The sequence below is a fragment of the Apteryx mantelli genome, chromosome 26 (genome assembly GCF_036417845.1).
Source record: "Apteryx mantelli isolate bAptMan1 chromosome 26, bAptMan1.hap1, whole genome shotgun sequence".
NCBI classification, from domain to species: domain Eukaryota; kingdom Metazoa; phylum Chordata; class Aves; order Apterygiformes; family Apterygidae; genus Apteryx; species Apteryx mantelli.
In genome coordinates, this window is record NC_090003.1 from 2179286 (window position 1) to 2198749 (window position 19464).

The 19464-nt window shown below is 38.5% G+C and overlaps 1 protein-coding gene across 1 annotated transcript in view; it reads left to right on the plus strand.

Annotated features, from left to right (window-relative positions):
- MMEL1 (membrane metalloendopeptidase like 1) overlaps positions 1-18795 on the plus strand; it is a 30355-nt gene extending 11560 nt beyond the window's left edge. Inside the window, exons 8-23 of the mRNA XM_013944185.2 lie at positions 426-491; positions 2352-2486; positions 3107-3196; positions 3784-3920; positions 4466-4559; positions 4813-4941; positions 5929-6027; positions 6673-6756; positions 7033-7136; positions 10087-10145; positions 11942-12061; positions 13204-13337; positions 14761-14826; positions 17130-17225; positions 18181-18257; positions 18696-18795. Of these exons, the coding sequence (XP_013799639.2) occupies positions 426-491; positions 2352-2486; positions 3107-3196; positions 3784-3920; positions 4466-4559; positions 4813-4941; positions 5929-6027; positions 6673-6756; positions 7033-7136; positions 10087-10145; positions 11942-12061; positions 13204-13337; positions 14761-14826; positions 17130-17225; positions 18181-18257; positions 18696-18795 (1590 nt within the window). The remainder of the gene's footprint in view (positions 1-425; positions 492-2351; positions 2487-3106; positions 3197-3783; positions 3921-4465; positions 4560-4812; positions 4942-5928; positions 6028-6672; positions 6757-7032; positions 7137-10086; positions 10146-11941; positions 12062-13203; positions 13338-14760; positions 14827-17129; positions 17226-18180; positions 18258-18695) is intronic.
- Positions 18796-19464: the final 669 nt, after the last annotated feature.

Below are 19464 nucleotides of genomic sequence, written 5' to 3' on the forward strand. Positions count from 1 at the left end.
GCTGGTACAGTGTAATATATAGCAGGACATCATATATTTTTGGAATAGTTACATAAATAATATTTAAGAGCTCGTTCATGTATTCTTATGCATGAAATCTAGCCCTGGAGAGAAGCAGCTTCTTTTCTAAGTTGCTCAAATTTATTCTGAAACCTCAGTGATTACTGAAAGATTTGCTTAATAACTCATGCTAAGTAGCCATCCTGTCCTTATCTAGAAATTCAGAGAGAGAGGTTGGAGCTTCCATCTCATCCCAGTTTCTAGAAAGCTAAAATTCTCCTTGATCGTTTGGTAAGAGTGTACTCTTGGTGCTTCTGACACTGAAAGGATGGCATGCGCAGCATTTCATGATGCCTTTCAAGGACCCCTGACAACACCAGTTCCTGATCAACACTAACTAAAGGAATGTATATGATTTCCTTCAGATTGACCAACCTAGTTTAGGAATGCCATCCAGAGACTACTACTTTAATGGGGGCAACTATCAAAGGGTAAGTATTCCTTGTAATTTGTTTACAGCATGCTACTAAAACAGCTTTTATTAATTATCCCTGTGTTTTGGAAAACTCAAATATATGAACCTTTACGTAATGTTACGAATGTTACGTAACAATCAGAATTAGACTGTGTTCAAGTGTGAGAGACTATGTTCAAGTTGCTCATCTCTGCCAGCAAAACTGCTGGGGGGAGGGGGAAGGTTGTAAATAGTAAACTGTTGCAAACATAGCTAGAAAATTTATTAGTTTCCAAACTGAAAATACTGCTCTAGTACTTTTTATTTTCTCAATTATGTCATGCTAACAGAGAGGATTTGCAGCCTAGCATTAAACTAATTTTCCTAACATGAATGGAAGGGAATTCAGAGAGACAACAGTCAACATTTCAGACTCTGTTCTGTCTAGTGGTTGTAAAGATAGATCCAAAAATCAGTGAGGCTAGTGGGAGTCTTTCCACTGACTTCAGTGTATTTGAATATGTTTCCAAATATAATATATTCTAAAATATAGTGCTATGAAATTTTAATGGGATTGTGTTTTAACACCTTCTCCTTCTGGCTACCTTTGTAAACTGTCATTTTCTGTAGGTTTTACATTATGAGTCAGATTAACGATCTCCACATATAGTTGCATTGGGAACAAAAGAGAGTTGCTCTGAAGTCTGCTGGTAGCTGCTGGAAGTAGGATTCTGTTCTGCAAGTTTCACTTTTATAGTAACAGTTATATTAGAAAGCAGAGATATTTATGCATCCCTGGATGCAAGTCAGACTTAAAAGGACTTGTAGGAAGTAGAAAATCAAGTGCAATACATAGAGGATCCTAGACTAGCAAAAGCAAACAAATAGTATTTAATATAGTTTAAAGTTGAAGCTATAACAAGGGGGAGGGGGCACCAAGGATTTGTTTTTAATCCTAATGAATAAAGAGGAGACACAACCCCCTTTTATTTGCTATTTAACAGCTCACTTCCCATAAATAATGAACCAAACTCTGATGACCTATACTCCCCCTGCGCTTAGTCCAGCATCTTTTGGCAAAACTCCTACGGAGGCCTGTGGGAGTCTGGCCTGATTAAGGTCTCAGCATTCAGCCTAAAAACATAAATCATCATCATGTAACTGCCCAGACTCCATTTCACAACAGTTATTGTGTTTATCTGGTTTCCAAGGCCTATGGAGGAGGAAAGAATAATAGGTAATATTAAGCCTTCCTGTATCAAAAAACTGTACTCCCTCAGCAGCCAAATATCTTTCCAAGGCCCATTCTGAGGCATAAATCACAGCTATACCTTCCTATTAGAAATAAAGCAAAGGCATCACTGGGAACCATGAGACAGAGAGCTTTTCTTTCAGCCACTGAAAACAAAGGATTTGGAGGATTTATGGTATTACTATCAGAGAATTTTAAACTTTGTTTTTTACCCTGATATTTTAACTAGAAGGGATCACTATTCCCATAGTGTATTTCAAAGCCCAGAGCTTTCTGTGCTTGCTCGAGTGGTAAGTTTAACCCAGAACTCCAGAGAGTTGGATTGCGTAGAGAAATGTAAAGTGTCACTTTCACTACATGTTTAGAAACTGGCAACTGCATTGTGAGATATTCAAGGATCAACTGACATCCTAGATATTGCAGTAGTATCCAGTATAGAAGAAAAAGACAAGAAAATGGAGTGGAGAGGGTTGCACTGGAGATAAGGACAAAGGCTGTGCCATGTCATTTACACTGGGTCAAACTTTTCCACAGGACACTGTAGAAGCTAAAATAACATGAATTGACTGCTGAATGAGGAATGACAGACAGCATACCTTTTCCTCGTGATGCTAGATGCACAGGTTTTATTTCTTGTGTGTACAGGTCAGAGAAGCTTACCTGCAGTTCATGATCACCATTGCCAAAATGATCCGAGAAGACAAGAATATGTCTAAAGATGATTCTTTCGTCCAAGAGGAAATGGCAAAAGTTATGCAGCTTGAAACCGAGATTGCAAATGTGAGTATAGAAATCAAGAACTTGGGAGGATGTATGGGGAAAAAGAGTCTCTCTTGCTCTTTTGTGCAGAACTTTTCAACACAGCACAAAACTCATAGCGTAGAAGAGAGCAGGAGGAAGGAGACTTGCTATGGCTTGGGCAGCCCAGAAATCAGAGCTTCTGTATGTATGATTATGTCTATGTCTACTGTATACACTGTTACTGTGTCTGTTCTAGTTCCAGCCATGCTTATTCTTGGGAGCTTGCTAAAGCTGGATAACTCACCTTCTGCTAAGCATACATTATGGTAACCCCAGGGCCAACTTCCTTGCATCCTCAGTAATTTTAGGGTGCTGTAGACTCCTAAAAGCATTGTCTTCCATTCTGAAGAGGATGGAGGGAATCTCTTGGCTCGACATACTACTGAAACTTCTTATTGAGTTGATCAGTGGGGCATGAATTGCTGTACTGAAATGTAGAAAGCAGTACTGGACACCATTAAATGAGCTTTCTTTTCCAAAAGAAACTGGTTTATTCTCAGTATTGTTTAGGTGTGTATATGTGCATGTGCATTCATGTGATTCCTGCCATTGACACTTGTGTCAGTTGATTCTAGTAATAACCTTGTGAATGTCTTCAGGCGACTACCCCTGCAGAAGAAAGGCATGATGTGACCTTGTTATACAACAAAATGACTCTAAAGGATCTACAGGAAAAGTTTGCGTTGAATGTAAGTGTTTAATGAGCATTCCACTACTTTCAGCCTCCTCTTATTATCATGTCAGTTGGAAATGGCTTTGTGAATTCATCACAGTGATGCAACAAAAATGGCTATAAAATCATTTCAATTCTTAATCTTAACAGTCTTTTAAAAAGCATTTTTTTACTGAACAAAACTACAGCTACAGCATTTGCTGTATTTTCTGTCTCTATGCCGAGCAGAAAATGAAATCCATGAATCCCAAGGAAAAAGAAATGCTTGAAAGTCCTATGCATAAAACAACAGGTGAATCAGATCTTTGGTTCATAGTGGTTTCAAACCAAATTCTGGAAATAACATGGCCAAGCCTCCAAATGATCAGTCAACATAAATTTGAACACAGTAAATTCTTCCAACGTGATACTCTAAGAGCAGCTGGACCTCAGTGCTGCTAGAACAAGAAGCAACGATGTGTATGTGCAGTAGGCTCGCTCTACTCATATGTAGGCTCTACTGTCAACAGTAGAAAGTGCGATCCCAGAGAATGTAGAATGGCATGACAGTTATAAGGCACTGAAATACCTGGCATCCGTGTATCTGTCTCTTTCTCTGCCTAGGAGTTTAACTGGACCTTCTTCATCCAAGGTGTCATGTCTTCAGTAAGTGTTCAGGTCTACCCAGAAGAGGAGGTGGTTGTATATGGCATGCCCTACCTGCAGGAGCTGAAAGCAATTATCTCAAAGTACTCAGCAAGGTAAAGAAACTGGGGAAGATCTAGGACAAGAGTCACAGAAGTACTGTGGAAATGTAAATTATTGGGCCCACCTTCTAGTTCTGCCAGAGCTTCTCTGAAAAGAAATCATACCACTTCACTGTAAAACAGGGGTAATGCTTCCCTTTCTCCAAAGGGCGCTGGAAGAAAAATTCCATTCATGTCTCCTGAGGTCTCATGTACTAAGCATCTCGTCTAGTTGGTGGATGCTTAGAAAAGGTTACATTGGAATAAAAAATAGGGCATGGGGTTTAGCTCTTTTTACACTCTAGAAGGAAAAAAAAATCAGAAAAAATAAGGAATTTAGTCCTTGAACAGACCAGGGAGCACAGTCCTCAGTCTGGATGCCTTTACAGTTAACCAGCCTGTGCTAAATGACAGCAAACACCTGTAGATGCTATGAAACTGATGACTGGCAGCAATTGCTTGCTTTGTCATCTCCATTCAGAATTAAGATTCCTCTGCAACTGACTGCACTAGAGTTGCTTTTTAAGGGGAATTAAATTCAGCTTTGTTTTTCTACACAGCACCATCCAGAACTACCTCATTTGGCGACTGGTAATTGATCGAGTCAGCAGCCTGAGTCAGCGTTTCAAGGATGCTCGAGCCAGCTACAGGAAGGTATCTTTTCTCTTCCTAAAGAGACTATAGAGCGTAGTACTGAAGGAGAATCTCTCAGTCACCAAATCTAGTCCTTGTCAATACAATGACATGGTTATGTCATGTAATCCCAAAGCATAAATCTGAGAAAACAGCAATCACAAGAATGGAAACCTTTGTCTTAAGTTAGCCTCCTCTTTAGGCAGTGACTTGGCAGAGGATCTGGAAAAAAATTGTATAGGCACAATTAATGCTATGATGTTGTGTATTCCAGGCACTTTATGGGACAACACTGGAAGAAGCCCGCTGGAGGGAGTGTGTGAGTTATGTCAACAACAACATGGAGAATGCAGTGGGAGCATTGTATGTCAGGGAGACATTTGCTGGTGAGAGTAAGAGGATGGTATGTAGTTTACCCTTCATGCTATTGTACACTTTTCATCTAGTCCAACTCCCCTGCTCAAGTAGGGTCACCTAGAACAAGCAGCCCAGGACCTTATCCAGATCTTCCAGGATGCATTTCTTTTTCCTTTGTATACACTGAAGATGTGGAGCATAGTTTCCAAAGGCATCTTTAATCAAAGTCATCCTGAATGGCAGGAACCATGGCCCCAGGCTGTGGGGTGCACAGTCCATTCAGCTGCCTCCTCACAGGGTTCTTCATTTCTAAAAACTTGCTGTTGGGACAGTTCACAAGAGAAAAGGCAACAACGGGTGAATGGCAAAAAGTTGAACATTACAGGGCCAATGTTTCTGGAACTACCTCTACTTGTTTCATGTGAACATCTGTGTAAAAACTCATAAGAAATATTTGTGGCAGTTATTCACCCCTTCTCCCTGCATATGTACCAACAGAGCCATACGATGACAGAAAAAACAACATGTCCTATTATGTTTTCCAGCGAAGCTATTGTTCCTTAGGGCTGGAGGCAAATATTTTGTTTCTTTTGTTCAGTATTCTGATCAGCAGTACCAGGATGTTTTCCACTTATGAAAAATACTCCTCTGCTTTTTGCAAGGCACAATGTATTCCATCAAGAACAAAAATATATAGGCGACCATATGATCATGTAACTTCAGTCAAATTCCCTGAAAAAAAAAACCAAAACTAATATATACTCCAAAAACTAATTTTCTCTATTTCAATCAGTATTTCCTTTGCCTCCATATTAGTACCTCCAGTTAGCATCTCACAAATAAAGGAGTGTCCATCAGCCAGGAGTTACAAGGCATAAGAACACATTTGGGATGCTCTTTTAAATGCTGAGTACCATATTTGAGAACAAAGAATATGGGGAGTTCAGCTTTCAGTAGGAAGCCTTTCACCCCCTTTGCTGTGTCTGGAGAAAATAGCATGTAAATGATTAATTTCTTACTGCCTCTCTTTTAGGTCCGAGATTTAATAGACAAAATCCGTGAAGTGTTCATTGAGACCCTAGATGAGTTACAGTGGATGGATGAAATATCTAAAGAAAAAGCTCGTGAGAAGGTCAGAGATAACAAGAAACTTTAGTATTCTGTTGTGAATATGAAATCTTTGGAATTTTGTAATATCACTATTCCCAGTTCTTCTTCAAATGAGAGAAAAAACATTAGCGTTCTGTGGACATTATCTTTTGTTATCCATTATCTTATTGAATTGTCCTCTTTTTTTTAATCTTTTATTAGCTCACAAACGTTTTTATTTCCTTTAATAAGTCTTTTGAACCGAGTTAGAAATGAGGAGAAAAGATGATACATAATGCATCAGCTAAAATGACGACTGAATCCAATCCAGTCTCCCAAAGCAAACTTTTCACTGACTTTAGGACCATCAGTACTATTGCAATAGCAAGAGAAGAGGCATTAAATGAGGGTTAAGCCCAAGTCCTGCCATATGGTGCTTTAGCATCTGCAAGTCTGCCATAGTGGCTGGACTGACTTGGAGACGAGAGGAAGACTGTATGTTCCATGTAAAAAAGAGTCTCACTAGGCAATAAGGTGCCTTTTATCAAGATCTGAGTACATCAGATATTTGCATCCAAATTCTCAGAAACAGGCGGGTGGTCAGTAAAAAGGAATTTTAACCACTGTATGCACTGAAACGTTAAAAAATTACAGTTAAGAGGAAACATTAAACTTGCTTTTCTTGTAGGCAATGGCAATTAAAGAACAAATTGGCTATCCGGATTATATTTTGGAAGATCACAACGAAAAATTAGATCAGGAATATGCTAATGTAAGTATGCTATATGCACCTCAATAAGTGCATATAATAACCAAAACATCCTGCCTTGCTACTTGAACTAATTATACCTATGCGACTGTCATTTCCAAATAGATGGACAGCATTCAAACTTGATTGTGTTGAATGTTTTATAAATAAATGCCTGCAAAATGCTGACTATTAAGTGATACATTGCAATCAAATCAGTTTTAGAAGATGCATTCAGTGGCATGTGGAATTCCTCATTCAACACAGCTTACTAATCTACTGGGCTATCTATTTCTTCAGTTAAACTTCAGTGAGCACAACTACTTTGAAAACATCCTGGAAAACCTGAGAGCTGGAGCCCAAAAGAGCCTGAAGAAACTTCGAGAGAGAGTTGACCAAAATATGTGAGTGTCCAGACTGCACACTACATACGCATCCTAAATTCTGAAATAATGGTTAATATGTTTAAGTAATATGCTGTGGATAACTGAGAATGCTTATGTTTGTGATCTTTTAATTATAATTTTTTTCCTAAAATTAAACAGTTCTTTGCTTGCCTGTAGCAGTAAGAGTTCATCCAGTTCCCTCACTCTCTCTAATCCTTCATCAAGCTGCTTCACATTCATATATTGCATTGAAGCTACTTAACACAAAAGCAGTGACAGATCTTTCCAGCAACTCAGCAAGGAGGAGGTGAGATAGCTAGTATTATGGAGACTCTAAAGTTAATAACTAGGAAAAAAAGCTTAAAATATTCTGGTCAAAATTCTGCTGGAAGTATGCTCAATCTTGGGGAAGTTGAGCACTGGATCCAGTTTGGGACCATCTTCAGTTTGCAGCATCCAGTGATACAGCACTTGAAGTTAAATAGCTGCATTTCCAGCCAATCACTTCACAGTCTGCACTTAGTAAGGTGTAAATGTATTTTTCAGGAACTGATTGTCATAGGTGCAGTTTTGGCTGCCTCACAATCCCTTCTTTGACTCCCTGAATGCATCCTGAGTGAATCTTAAGTCTTGTGCCTGTATTTGCCTGACTCTTGCCTCACAGTTCACTACTCTTAGACAGAGCCACAGGCTAGCGCTTGTTTTAAAACAATCAAATAAAAGTAGCATGTTTGTAAATTATAGCAAACAGCTCCAAAGTAAGCAGTAGGCATTGCTAGCCAGTAAGAAGCATTACTGCGCAGCTTCACCAGGACCACCCCTCCAGTCCTTCAAATGTAGATGAGTTCCTGCTAAGTCTATGGCAGGAATATATCCAGAAGCCCTGACTTGCATGTTCAACCACAAATGCTTTGCAATCTGACCTGACTTCTGAGCTATGAGCTAGTCAGTCTGCATTTTTATTAGTCTAATTGGTATCCTGACCTGAACACCTCCAACACAGCTATCTGGCAAAGCTCCTACTGAATGCATTAGTGACAGAGACTCTTGTGATGAGAGGCAGAAGCAAGGGAGCTAACACCAACTAGATGTGTTGCATAGATAGTATGCTCCCAGCCTATGTACGCTTGTGAGAAGCACTGGTCAAGTTAATTGTTGCAAAGCCTGTTTCTTTTCTGTCCTTCTTCCTGTGATGGTGGTTATAACTCTCTTGGTGAATTATTCATCAGTAATTAACTGGAAGTTTTTAAATGTCTGTACTGTGTGCTCACATTTTGAGTTTTCTGATCAGTCAGCTAAACAAGAGAGCTTTTTTTATGCTTCCTCATTACTTGACTGAACCAATCCTGAGGCTCTTCATGGCAAAAATTCTTGCGTAACGTTGGTTTTATTCATCCATGAACTCTGTTCTAGATCAGCACTGCCTTTTACAGTCTGGTGTGGTTGAAAGCATGTTTGTGGGAGTCTTCTAATGGATTTCTCTAAGCCCTGAATTGGGCCTTCTTTGCCTGGTAGTTTGGTGATATGTCAAATACCAGTAATTTGCACTTTCTCTATAATGATCTGCAGCTTTCTAGTGATGTCTACCCAGAGGCTTGAAAGGTTTCCCCAAGGAGACATAAAACCACTTATCACTCCAGATAATTTTTTAGTTAATTAAATTGAAGGAGAGTGTACAACTAATAATGCTGATGTTATTAGCTAATTATTACAATTAAGAAAAAGAATCCATTATTCACAGCCATAAACCCTCCCTCTTCTCCTTATGAAAGAAGGGTCAGTTATTGCCAGCTACAAACATTTCATGTCAAGCATGCCAAGGGCAAGCTTATGGACCAAGACAGAATGTATTCTGACAACAGACTGACTTTCAGAGCAAAACTGTCTTGAAAATTTCCCAGGCCCCCCCCCCCTCAAACCTAGGTGCTGATTCCTGCTGTCTCTCTGTGCATGTGTTACAGAGAGGTTAGTGGCAGTATCAGAATGACCTATTTCTTCCACTTATTCCTGTTCCCAGGCTGTGCTAAGCCATCCTCTCTATTCTGCTAGACAGTCCAGGCTTTAAACAGCTTTTCAAAAACTCCTGAAAGACATAAACATGTTAGGTATTTTTTTAAGCAGGGAACTTGATTCAATTCCAGAGCAGTGCACAAGCAGTTATGTCAGGATAATGGTGGAGACAGCAACCAGGCCACCACAAGATACTGTAAGGATGAGAGGTGTGGGAAGAGGAATGTCTTACGTTAATGCTGCTGAACGTGTATCCTGAGTTTATGACTTCAGACTGTTATTGAACTGTTTAGTAAAGCAGGCTGTCTGTGAGTGTTTGAGGTGTGTAGAAGAGAAGGAAGGGAGGAGAAAGACCAAGAATAAAGAGTTATCTGAAACCAATAAAGAGAATTTCCCAAAGTGGCTTACTTCAAACAAAAATTACTTATCAAAGTTAATACTCATTATCTATGAAATATCTGGATTCCAAATGTAGACACTTGCATATTTCTGACTGCAGATTTGCAATGATTATGATTTTTCAGTTTTAATTAATATTTTTTCAACAGATAAGCTTGGTCCTAACTTCCAATTTGAGTAATTGCCTTCTGCACCTCAAAATGTCCTCTAAATACCAATTTTTGTTTTGAATGTAATATTATTCATTTCCTCTCTCCCATAGTGTTTAGATGACCTGGTAAACAGCTACCACATTTCACTCTAATGTGGCTATTCAACACTGAAGCACAAAAATATATCTTGCTTTAACTTGGATTTCTCTTGCATGAAAGATGTCAATAAATGAGAGATCAGTTATTTCCTGGTATGAGTATCTCTTTATGACTGTGTCCAGTAGCATCCTTCTTCCTGACCCCAATCCTTTCCTTATGTGCAGCCTGCAATTTTGAACAAGAATAACTCAATGAAAAGAATGTTTATAAAAATTCATGGCTAACTTGCATTCAATATTTACTTTTAGATGGATAATTGGAGCTGCAGTGGTCAATGCATTCTATTCCCCTAATCGGAACCAGATAGGTAGGTTTACAACCATTTTAACAGCTGCAGGGAACTAATTAATCATTTGTTGTACCACAAGGGCTTGAATCTGCTATCCAGAGGCAGTCCTGCCTCTGCCCTTATGGAAATTCTGAGCAAGGTAGGCAGGCTGTTCTGTTTGAGCAGTTGCTTTGTTGATGAATATTCAACTTTTTTCAACCTGGCAGGCACAGTTCATATACTGTAATTGAAACAGCCTTATGTGTGAAAACCTGAGACACTAACTGCTATTATATGAGTGCCAGCTTCAGAGACTAGTGTGCCCTCACAGTGTATTCTGGGCTGCTTATACTCATGTTTCCACATTCCTAGTAATCATACGAGCAGCTCCCCAGTTTGCCATTTGTACAGACAACTGAAATTATTTTGATAAGAGGCACACTAGACTGAAGAAACCTGCAGGATGTCAGATATGTGAGATTTTGCAGAGCTGCTAGCCTGACCTCCATTGTTCTTAGCAGGCAAAAAGATCTTCAGACATGGTAAGACATGATGAATCTGTCTGGCTTTGCACTCCCCATGCTCACTGAGCTCTGAGCTGGTGCAGGTGGCCAGAAGTCCAGCTCAAGACTGCCGTTGCTGTCGCAGATTCTTTGCTTCTAATTGCAGTAAAAGCTACAACCAGTTTTTCAGCCTTAATGGGGGCACACCCGTGGCTTGCTAATACAATCATACGTCATTTTGGACCTCTGCTTGTATTTGAAGTCAGACTCCCTATGTATCCATGCTGCTTTTATGCTGACTGTAATCAGCTGTAAGCCAGCTTTCCAGGCAGGGAACTCAAGCCTTGAAGCCTGATTACCTCTAGAGCTTTGCCCCTACAAGCAGTGTGGAAGCAACTGGCTGAAGCTACTTGGATCTGAATATACTAGCCAAAATCCAAGCACAGCTACCCACGGTAGTGTAGATGTGGGCTAAATCCTATTTCTTCTTGTTTCTAGTCTAAAGAAACTAATTTTCTACACTACTTTCAGTACCCTGCTTTCATCTTACTGCAGTCTGTCTTATATTACTCCCCAAAACCACATGGACGAAACCTGTTATATAGTCAAAAGCCTTGTGTCTTTGAATGGAATATTTGCTAAATAATTTCAATATTTCACTTTTTATAGAATGTCTTGTTAGAATGAAGTGTTCGCATCTTAATTTCTCTAGAAGCTTATTTGCATTTCATCTTACTTATGTAGGATGAAGACTAAATCCTATTGACTCTGTTTGAGGCTTTTTTCAGTACACTGAAGGAAGAGAGGTTTCTTTCCCTCTCTTCCCCCTCAAAGAGTGGCATCCAAGTGCAGTTGGTAGTCTTTAGGCATTACTGCTGAGCATGTTTTACACACTGAGTATTGCTGGTAGCCTGCATACGATAGCTAACCTTTATTCAACATAAGCAAAATAAAACAATAAAACATCCATTAGCTCCCCTATAAAATGGCTCTAAAACACAAACTGTGCATATTTCCAGAAGACAGTTACTAAACATTTTGCTCTTTACTCACTTCAGCATACATTATATACCAAATTAGGCTAAAGCTGAAATGTAAATGACGCTTGGTTCTCAAACAGGCAGATACTGTAATTCCAGATGTGCTGAACTCAACCATTAATAACTTGTCATTGTTTATCAAGAGAGAAACAATTTCACATAAGGAGACATAATGGTGTCTTTAATCACCTCATATTTTAGGTTCCTTCCTGACCCTTAAACTGAACAACCAACCTGTCTGCCACCATGCAAAAATAAAGCTGTCTCACATACTCTCTTTCTCTTTTTGCAGTTTTTCCTGCTGGGATTCTACAGCCTCCCTTCTTCAGCAAACATCAACCACAAGCACTAAACTTTGGGGGGATAGGGATGGTTATTGGGCATGAAATTACTCATGGCTTTGATGACAATGGTGAGACGATATCTGAGGAAATATTCTTTTTACAATTGCACTCATTATTCTGTAGGAAATTAAATTTACACACTGCTGTGATGGAAGTATGCATGCATACATGTACACATGCCCAGGAAGTCACTACTGGGGAACAATGCAATCACACTGTATTAACATTCTTTTGTACAGTTTGCAGTGAATGTTTCATGAACTTAGCAGGTCACATGAGAAGTAACTAGATTTCAAAAATGAATTGAATTAATGACAATTCTTAGGAAAATCTGTTACTTTTGCAGCATCATTAGATCAGAAATACTGTCAGTGCAAGCAGATATGCTAGCTCCTAAAATAAAATGAAATGCGTGAACTACATTCTTGGGATAGAAGAGCTGTCAGTAGAAATCACAAAAGACTTTTTCAAACCCAAACTTTCAAAATAAATTGACTTCATCATTTCTCTAGAACACTATCTAAAATAGTTTTGGGTGAAAAATCACTTTTGATACCTTAAGTCAGTAATTTCTTTTACATGGGTTTTGTTGAATATTTTTACATTAATTAAGCTTGTGCAGCTTATATATAAGCACACAGTATAGCCTGAGGAATCTAGATCCATAGCAGATAAGAAGTATGCTCAAGCCACATGGCTGAGAAAGCAACACCAGAAATGTACTTCCAGCTTTCTCCTCTTGTGGCAAAGTCATTAATTCTCTATGATCCTCAGTTTTCTCACATGGACACACAGAATAAGCACCTTAGACACTTAAAAGGAGGTGGTGAATTTTATTATATGATGTTTGCATAATCTAACTGAAACTACAACTAGGCCTTAGTGCTGTAACTGAAGTCAGGACTGCTGATTGAACAGGAAATGATAGAAAAATAGAGAGTAGCAATGAAAGGACCACAAGTGATCTAGTCCATTCCCTTGTCCTGTGGCAATATCAGCCTTACCAAAAACATTTCTGGTAAATCTCTGGAGCACAGACAATACAAGAGGGTGTATTAAATCAACTAAATCAGAAGAGGAAAGAGTGGAAGGAAGGGTAGCTCTAACATTAAAAGAAAACGGGTGCTACTGTAGAAGAGTGGTTGCTCAGATTAATTTGGAGAATGTGCTGTCATTCAAAGCTTTCCATTTTTCTTGGCTTTACATACAGGTCGGAATTTTGATAAAGATGGAAATATGTTTGACTGGTGGAGCAACTTCTCAGCTATGCATTTCAAGGAGCAGTCTCGTTGCATGGTTTATCAGTATGGGAACTACACATGGGAGCTGGCTGGAGGACAAAATGTAAGTATAGTCCCCAGGAATAATACTATGTAGAACATTCAGAGGGAGCAAAAGCTGCTGCTGGTTTGAAAACAACAGAGTTTCAAACACTTGGTTCAAATTCTGTAATACAGGGTTTAAATTAGTCCCTAGAGATAAGAAGATAATTCAGTAGTTCCCACTATCATTTGAAGTAAAAACTTCTAATCTTACAATTTACTTCCTTTATAAAAGCTGTCTTCAATAAAGCAATTAAATAGCTTTGTCTAAAAAAAATAAGAGAAAGACAATGTGTTCAATGTGGTAGTAAGGGACAGATTCCTATTTCTCTAGGATTTAAAATAATAGTTTCTGAAAAAGTTACTGAGAGATGAAAGAGAAAGCTAGAAAGAATCATCTGAGTGCTAGCCACTGAGTGAAATAGACAGTAAAAGCTTCCTTTTTTGAAAAAAAAACCAAACTGTATTTTAGAAAAAGGCTGATTTGAAACAATTTCCATGACACAATATGAAAACAAGGCTAAAATAAATTTTATGAAGAGAGATACCAAAGGTTTTTACAGATAGAAGCTATAAATTTGAGGTCTAATCCTAATGCTATCCATGTTGGATCAAGCTAGCATTCCCTAACCATACCCTCAGCCTCAATTACCTCAGTTGGCTTTGAGCAGACATATTTATAGGTCTACTTTTTCCAGAATGCTTTGCTGAAAAGGTAAAGTAAAATACCAGAACATCAAATTATGTTTTTAAAAGCAGGATTTTGCCTTGAAATATTCTCCATATCACCTCTTCAGACTCAGAAAAAGACAACAAAGTAAAAGTTGAATCAGGGCATCTCCCTGCCTTGCTCTGTTGCCTTTAAAAGCAACCACTTCCACACCACTGGATTTTAATACAAAAAAAGTGAATGAAAACAGAGAATCTCTATACACAGTAAGCATAAAACCCCAAATACTAAAATTATAAGCATTCTGGAAATGCAATACAAATGTTGTTTGTCTTAAATCAGGGGTGCTAATATAGCCTAGAAAAACAGTGATATATGTGTGCAATTGGGTTAATGGTGAATTGGGCCCATGTGTGCTTTTGCTGAAAGACCCTGTTAGGTTGGGGAGAGTGGAGGAGAAAAACCTTGTGTTTCCTCTTGTATTTTGTAGTAGGAAATGCAATCCTCAGTCCTGCTAGCATATGTTCTTCCCAGCAGCCCACAGTCTGTTCCTGCTATATTCTTAGCCAAATTTCTATTCTAGTCTACAACTTTAAAGCTATTAATTATTATTTACTTTCATTCTCTCTTTTCTTTGTCCTAGCGCAAAGTCACTGTTGCCTTCTGTTCCAGATGTGACTGTCTGTCTGTGATTTATGATTGTGCTTCAAGTTGTGATTCTTAGGGTGACTGAAGTTACTGATTATAGACTAAATGAATGATTATTCTGTTACAGGTCAGTGGAATAAGCACATTAGGAGAAAATATTGCAGATAATGGAGGAGTCCGACAGGCTTATAAGGTAACTTTCAAATATATTATGAGTTAATTTTTCCCTGGGATTCAGCAGTGGGGTCACCTGTTCATCATAGATCATAGAAAATATCACAATTAACATTTTATTACCATATTCAAAAACGTAAAGCCTCAGTTGTATATCTGGAAGCTTATGTCCCCATGCATCCAATCATCGAGCAGAATTGTTGCATTCTCGCACTCAGGAGAAGACCACCTAATTCTCCTAGCTATAGTTTGGTGCCCCACAATGCTTGATGCTGCATATGTATCTCTCAAGTAAACAAAGGCTGTGTTCATAAACAGGCACAGTGTTATGTAGGAGAAAGGGTAAAAGACCCTCCATTTTTGAAAGCCTTTAATTCTGAAAATGGGAGCTGCAGCTTCAAACAGCTTTTCACATGGCAACAGAATACTAATTTCTTGGCAACAGTTTGACAATGTTATGAAGCACAGCATCTGTTTTTTCCAAGTTTACTTAACTTTACTTTCATCTTTGATCTCAGAAGTGACATGTAAGGTAGGACATGAAAAGAATTGATGGATATACCATCTCCTCAAGGGGGATACAGATCATATCTACTAAAACATTTGCCTCTGAAAGCCTGGCTCCTTTTGTTGCTTTCTTTATGTGTCTTATAAGCTATAGGAAAATAACACAAAGAAGTTTCCTCTAGCTTGCTACTATTTACTTCTGTGCAGCTAATAAGTAGAATAAAAATGCAAAGACTGATAATCTCAGAAGTTCTGCTTCTTTCCAAGGTAAAAGGTTGTTTCAACTAGTCAGTTATTTAAAAAACAGGAGAAATGCAATTGATATTTCAGTGCACTACCTCCATGCTGCAAGCTGAAAAACTGTGTTGTCCATCTTGGTGTTATCTTTCAAAAACACTATTGTATGTCATCTTATTTCTCCTGCTGTAACAGGGAAAGTCATCTTCCAGCCTCAGGGAAGTCCAATATCTTTCATCCTCCAGGCTTACAAACCCTCACTCTGAATAAGAACAGAGTATTTATCAGCAGGAAGGTTCTTTCCATGTGGAGCTAAGGTGTGAGCATGGAATGTTCTTTTCTCTGAATAATTCTAATAGTTGTCATAGTAAAACTTTTTACCTCTGGTGTTTTTAATGTGGGAACAGTTAAGGGTGTTTATAGAAGAACATCCTTAATTTTCAGAAATCTAAAATGACAATTCTGACTCTGATGGATACCATTAAAATTAATTACTTTTTCCAAGTGAATACTTACTTGGCTCTAAAATGTATTACAAATGTGGAAAAGTAGTGTGCTATGACATAAATAGCCTGAATACATAATCCTCTGAGGCTCTATGGCGTTGAATGTATTTTTACCCTTACCTCTACCTTTCCCATGTTTTGTGTGCTTTGGGACTATCTCAGCAACTAAGAGGATAAGGTAATAAAACATTTGAAATTAACCAGCATGAGGACACATTAACTTGTCTCCATTATGTCGATATTCCTAAAAAAAGAAAATTGGCCAATTAATGTCTAACAATAACGGGTAATGGTTTTAACTTTGAGCAAGGTTATTATCAGCTATTTTATGAGCAGTTACCTGAAGAGATAGAAATCATCACCATAAAAGCGTGGAGAAGACTTAACACTTTACTACCAGATATAAATTCTTACAGAAAAAGTCATATCCAAGCTGATGATTTTACTTCAAACTGCAATCACAGGCATTCAATCATCTCAGTTACTGTATTGATCTAATACTTCAAGAAGATAGTAATTGTCAACAGCTGTCAGGCTTTGTCATGCTTGCTTGCTGAGACACAATAGCAAACCAATGGTCCACCAGAGTGCTAGTGTCTTATATTCTGGGAAAACAGTGTATGCCACCTTTCTACAGAAATTCAGAATAGATCTCCAAGTGACTCCTTAAAGAACACAAGTAGATACTTGCAATGGGGATCCACTGGCCAATAACAACTACTAATCTAAAACTCCACTTTCATTTTAGATTATGGAGGTTTTTTTACTATTTTTTGAACAGTTTTTAGTTCAGAGTGCTGTACTTCAGAAGATGAGTACAAATTATACTTGTGTATTTAATTTTTTTTATGGAAAAGTCAACAAAATACTTATGATGACAGGTTCTTCAAAAAATTAGCCATACCAGTTATATTATACAGAGAAAAATTATAAAAATACTGAAGGGAAAACATGTTGGGTTCACATACCTTGTGACTGGAATTTCTCACCCCCAAAATAACATTCAAAAACCCATCGTGTCTGAACCAGCAGACCTGCTGCTCTTCTGAATTGACTCTCTAATCATATCTAGGCCTATCTGAAATGGCTTGAACGGGAAGGGATGGAGCCAAAGTTGCCTGGACTGAATCTGTCCCACAAACAGCTTTTCTTCCTCAACTTTGCCCAGGTGAGAACACATGTATACCCACCACATGCTGCATGAAAGTATAAATTAGATTATCCTAAACGTTAGGGAGAAAATCACAGTCTTGAGCTCCACTTGGTAAGGGATTCACCATCGGCAGTACTCATCAAAAGGTCTGCAAGACAGATGTGAAAGATAGTTTAATGATTAGAGGAAAGATTTTTCAGTAAGTTGTCTCAAGGCATTACTGAAACCTGCTGGAGTGAGGATACGGGAAAACAGGGCACCCAGCAACCAAAAGGACTGTCAGACAACAACATATGGGGGACATCAACTTTCAAGGGCTTGTCATTTCATGTAAAGCATTGGTTCCACTAACTCTGATGAAAAAACTGCTTTTGCTTGCAACGCAGGGAGGGTTTCATCCATTCTCTGCAATTGCTATTGCCATATGTGTTATGTATGTGTGCTGGAGTAGATTTAATGCTTGAGAAATACCAAGTCAGCACCCCTGGAATCTGAATTCATATTCAGGTAACAGATGTTGCCACTGTTTCCACTTATCTTCCTCTATGCCATTCTATTCCAATGCAGAAACAATGAGTTTGCTGAGCTGAATTTCACCCTCTGGCCTGGACAAGAAGCACCTGTGTGTTTACACTCTTAGAGTAGCAAATATTTGTCAGTAGGGGACTTAGTGTTGCAGCTTGTAGACTGTCTGATCTGAGCTTATCTCTTTCAGGAGGCACATGGGTGACATTAACCAAGAGCTAATATATCTATCCCAAAGCACAAATCCTGATTCAAGAACTTCAAAAAACTAAACTAATTAGTAACTAATTGTATTTTTGTCTGCCTCCTCTATAAAACATAACTCCAGCTATCTTTTAACAAATTGGGATGGCTCTTAGGAAAAAACTTTGAAAAAGAGGGAGACGGTCCCCAAATTGAATTCCTTTTAATACTGACCCACAAATTATTAATCCTCCTTGTCTAGGTTTGGTGTGGTTCCTACAGACCAGAATATGCTAGCCAGTCAATAAAGACAGATGTTCACAGCCCTCTGAAATACAGGTGGGTTTTACTAACTGGTTTACTAACTGATGACATTACTTGGCTCAACCCATTGCACCAATATACTGCAAAAGGAGCGACTGGTTCATCTGCTAGCAGCTATATTCTAACAGGCAAGATAAAACTAAACTAACTTTCAGAATTTCTCCAATACCTTCCAGGAAACTGCTGAAGGGTACATTCCTTTACTTGGCCTAGTGAATTTGCCAAACTACAGAGAATGCACCAGAATCCACTTAATAGGCCGTCTGTTTGTTCTAGAATTTCATTAGTCATATTAGCTATGTTCTCCTTGCATAGAAGTAGAATGTCCCATACTCTGAGACTGTAATTGAAGTATCTGATTCTAATTCACTTCATGTATATGGCTTACTGTTTTCCAGAGCAATGGTCTCCATGCACTGCATCCATGTAAATAAGTTCCTTCTCTTTGTTTAGGGTGATGGGATCTTTGCAGAACTTTGAGGCCTTCTCAGAGGCGTTCCATTGTAAAAAGGGTACAGCCATGCATCCTTCAGAGAAATGTAGAGTGTGGTAGCCAAATAGAAAACTGGCAAGAATGACAAATACTCTGGTGATAAAATATGCCAATGATGTGCCTGATGTTCTCCTGTTCAGTCACAGCCAAGGCTAACGGTGCAGCTACTGTAGTGAGAATCAAAGAAGCTACAGCACTGAAGCTCTTACATTTCCACTGGGAAGTATGCAAGTATCTCAGTGACTGATGGGCTGGGCTGAAAGCCACAGTATGCTCCAGAATAAATATGACTGTTTCAAATGACATCCTGACTGTTACTAAGTTATCGCATCAGGGTTACAAAGACTAGTTCTTAAAAAAAAAAACCACAACAACAACAAAAAAAAACCCTATACATCTATTTTTCAGCAAGAAACAATAATTTTAATGTGTCTTTCAGTTACACCTTCTGAGACTCAGCAAACCTGTTTGAGATGTTTCACCAAACTATTTTTCAGTAGTCTGGTTCAGTTTCTGGTGCTTTTTTCCAAATTCAGGCTAGAGGTAATTTAAATTCTTGTGCTGTCTGTGTAACACTGTCCACTTGCACTTTGATTACTGCTTTGTTGTATGAGATTGCTATTTGTCTTGATATTTTACAAAGTGAGCTATATGTTAAAATGCCTGCTGGCTGCTGACTTAACACAAAGCTGCACTCTTCTACTGTACTTGAGTTCTTCTGCTCCAAAG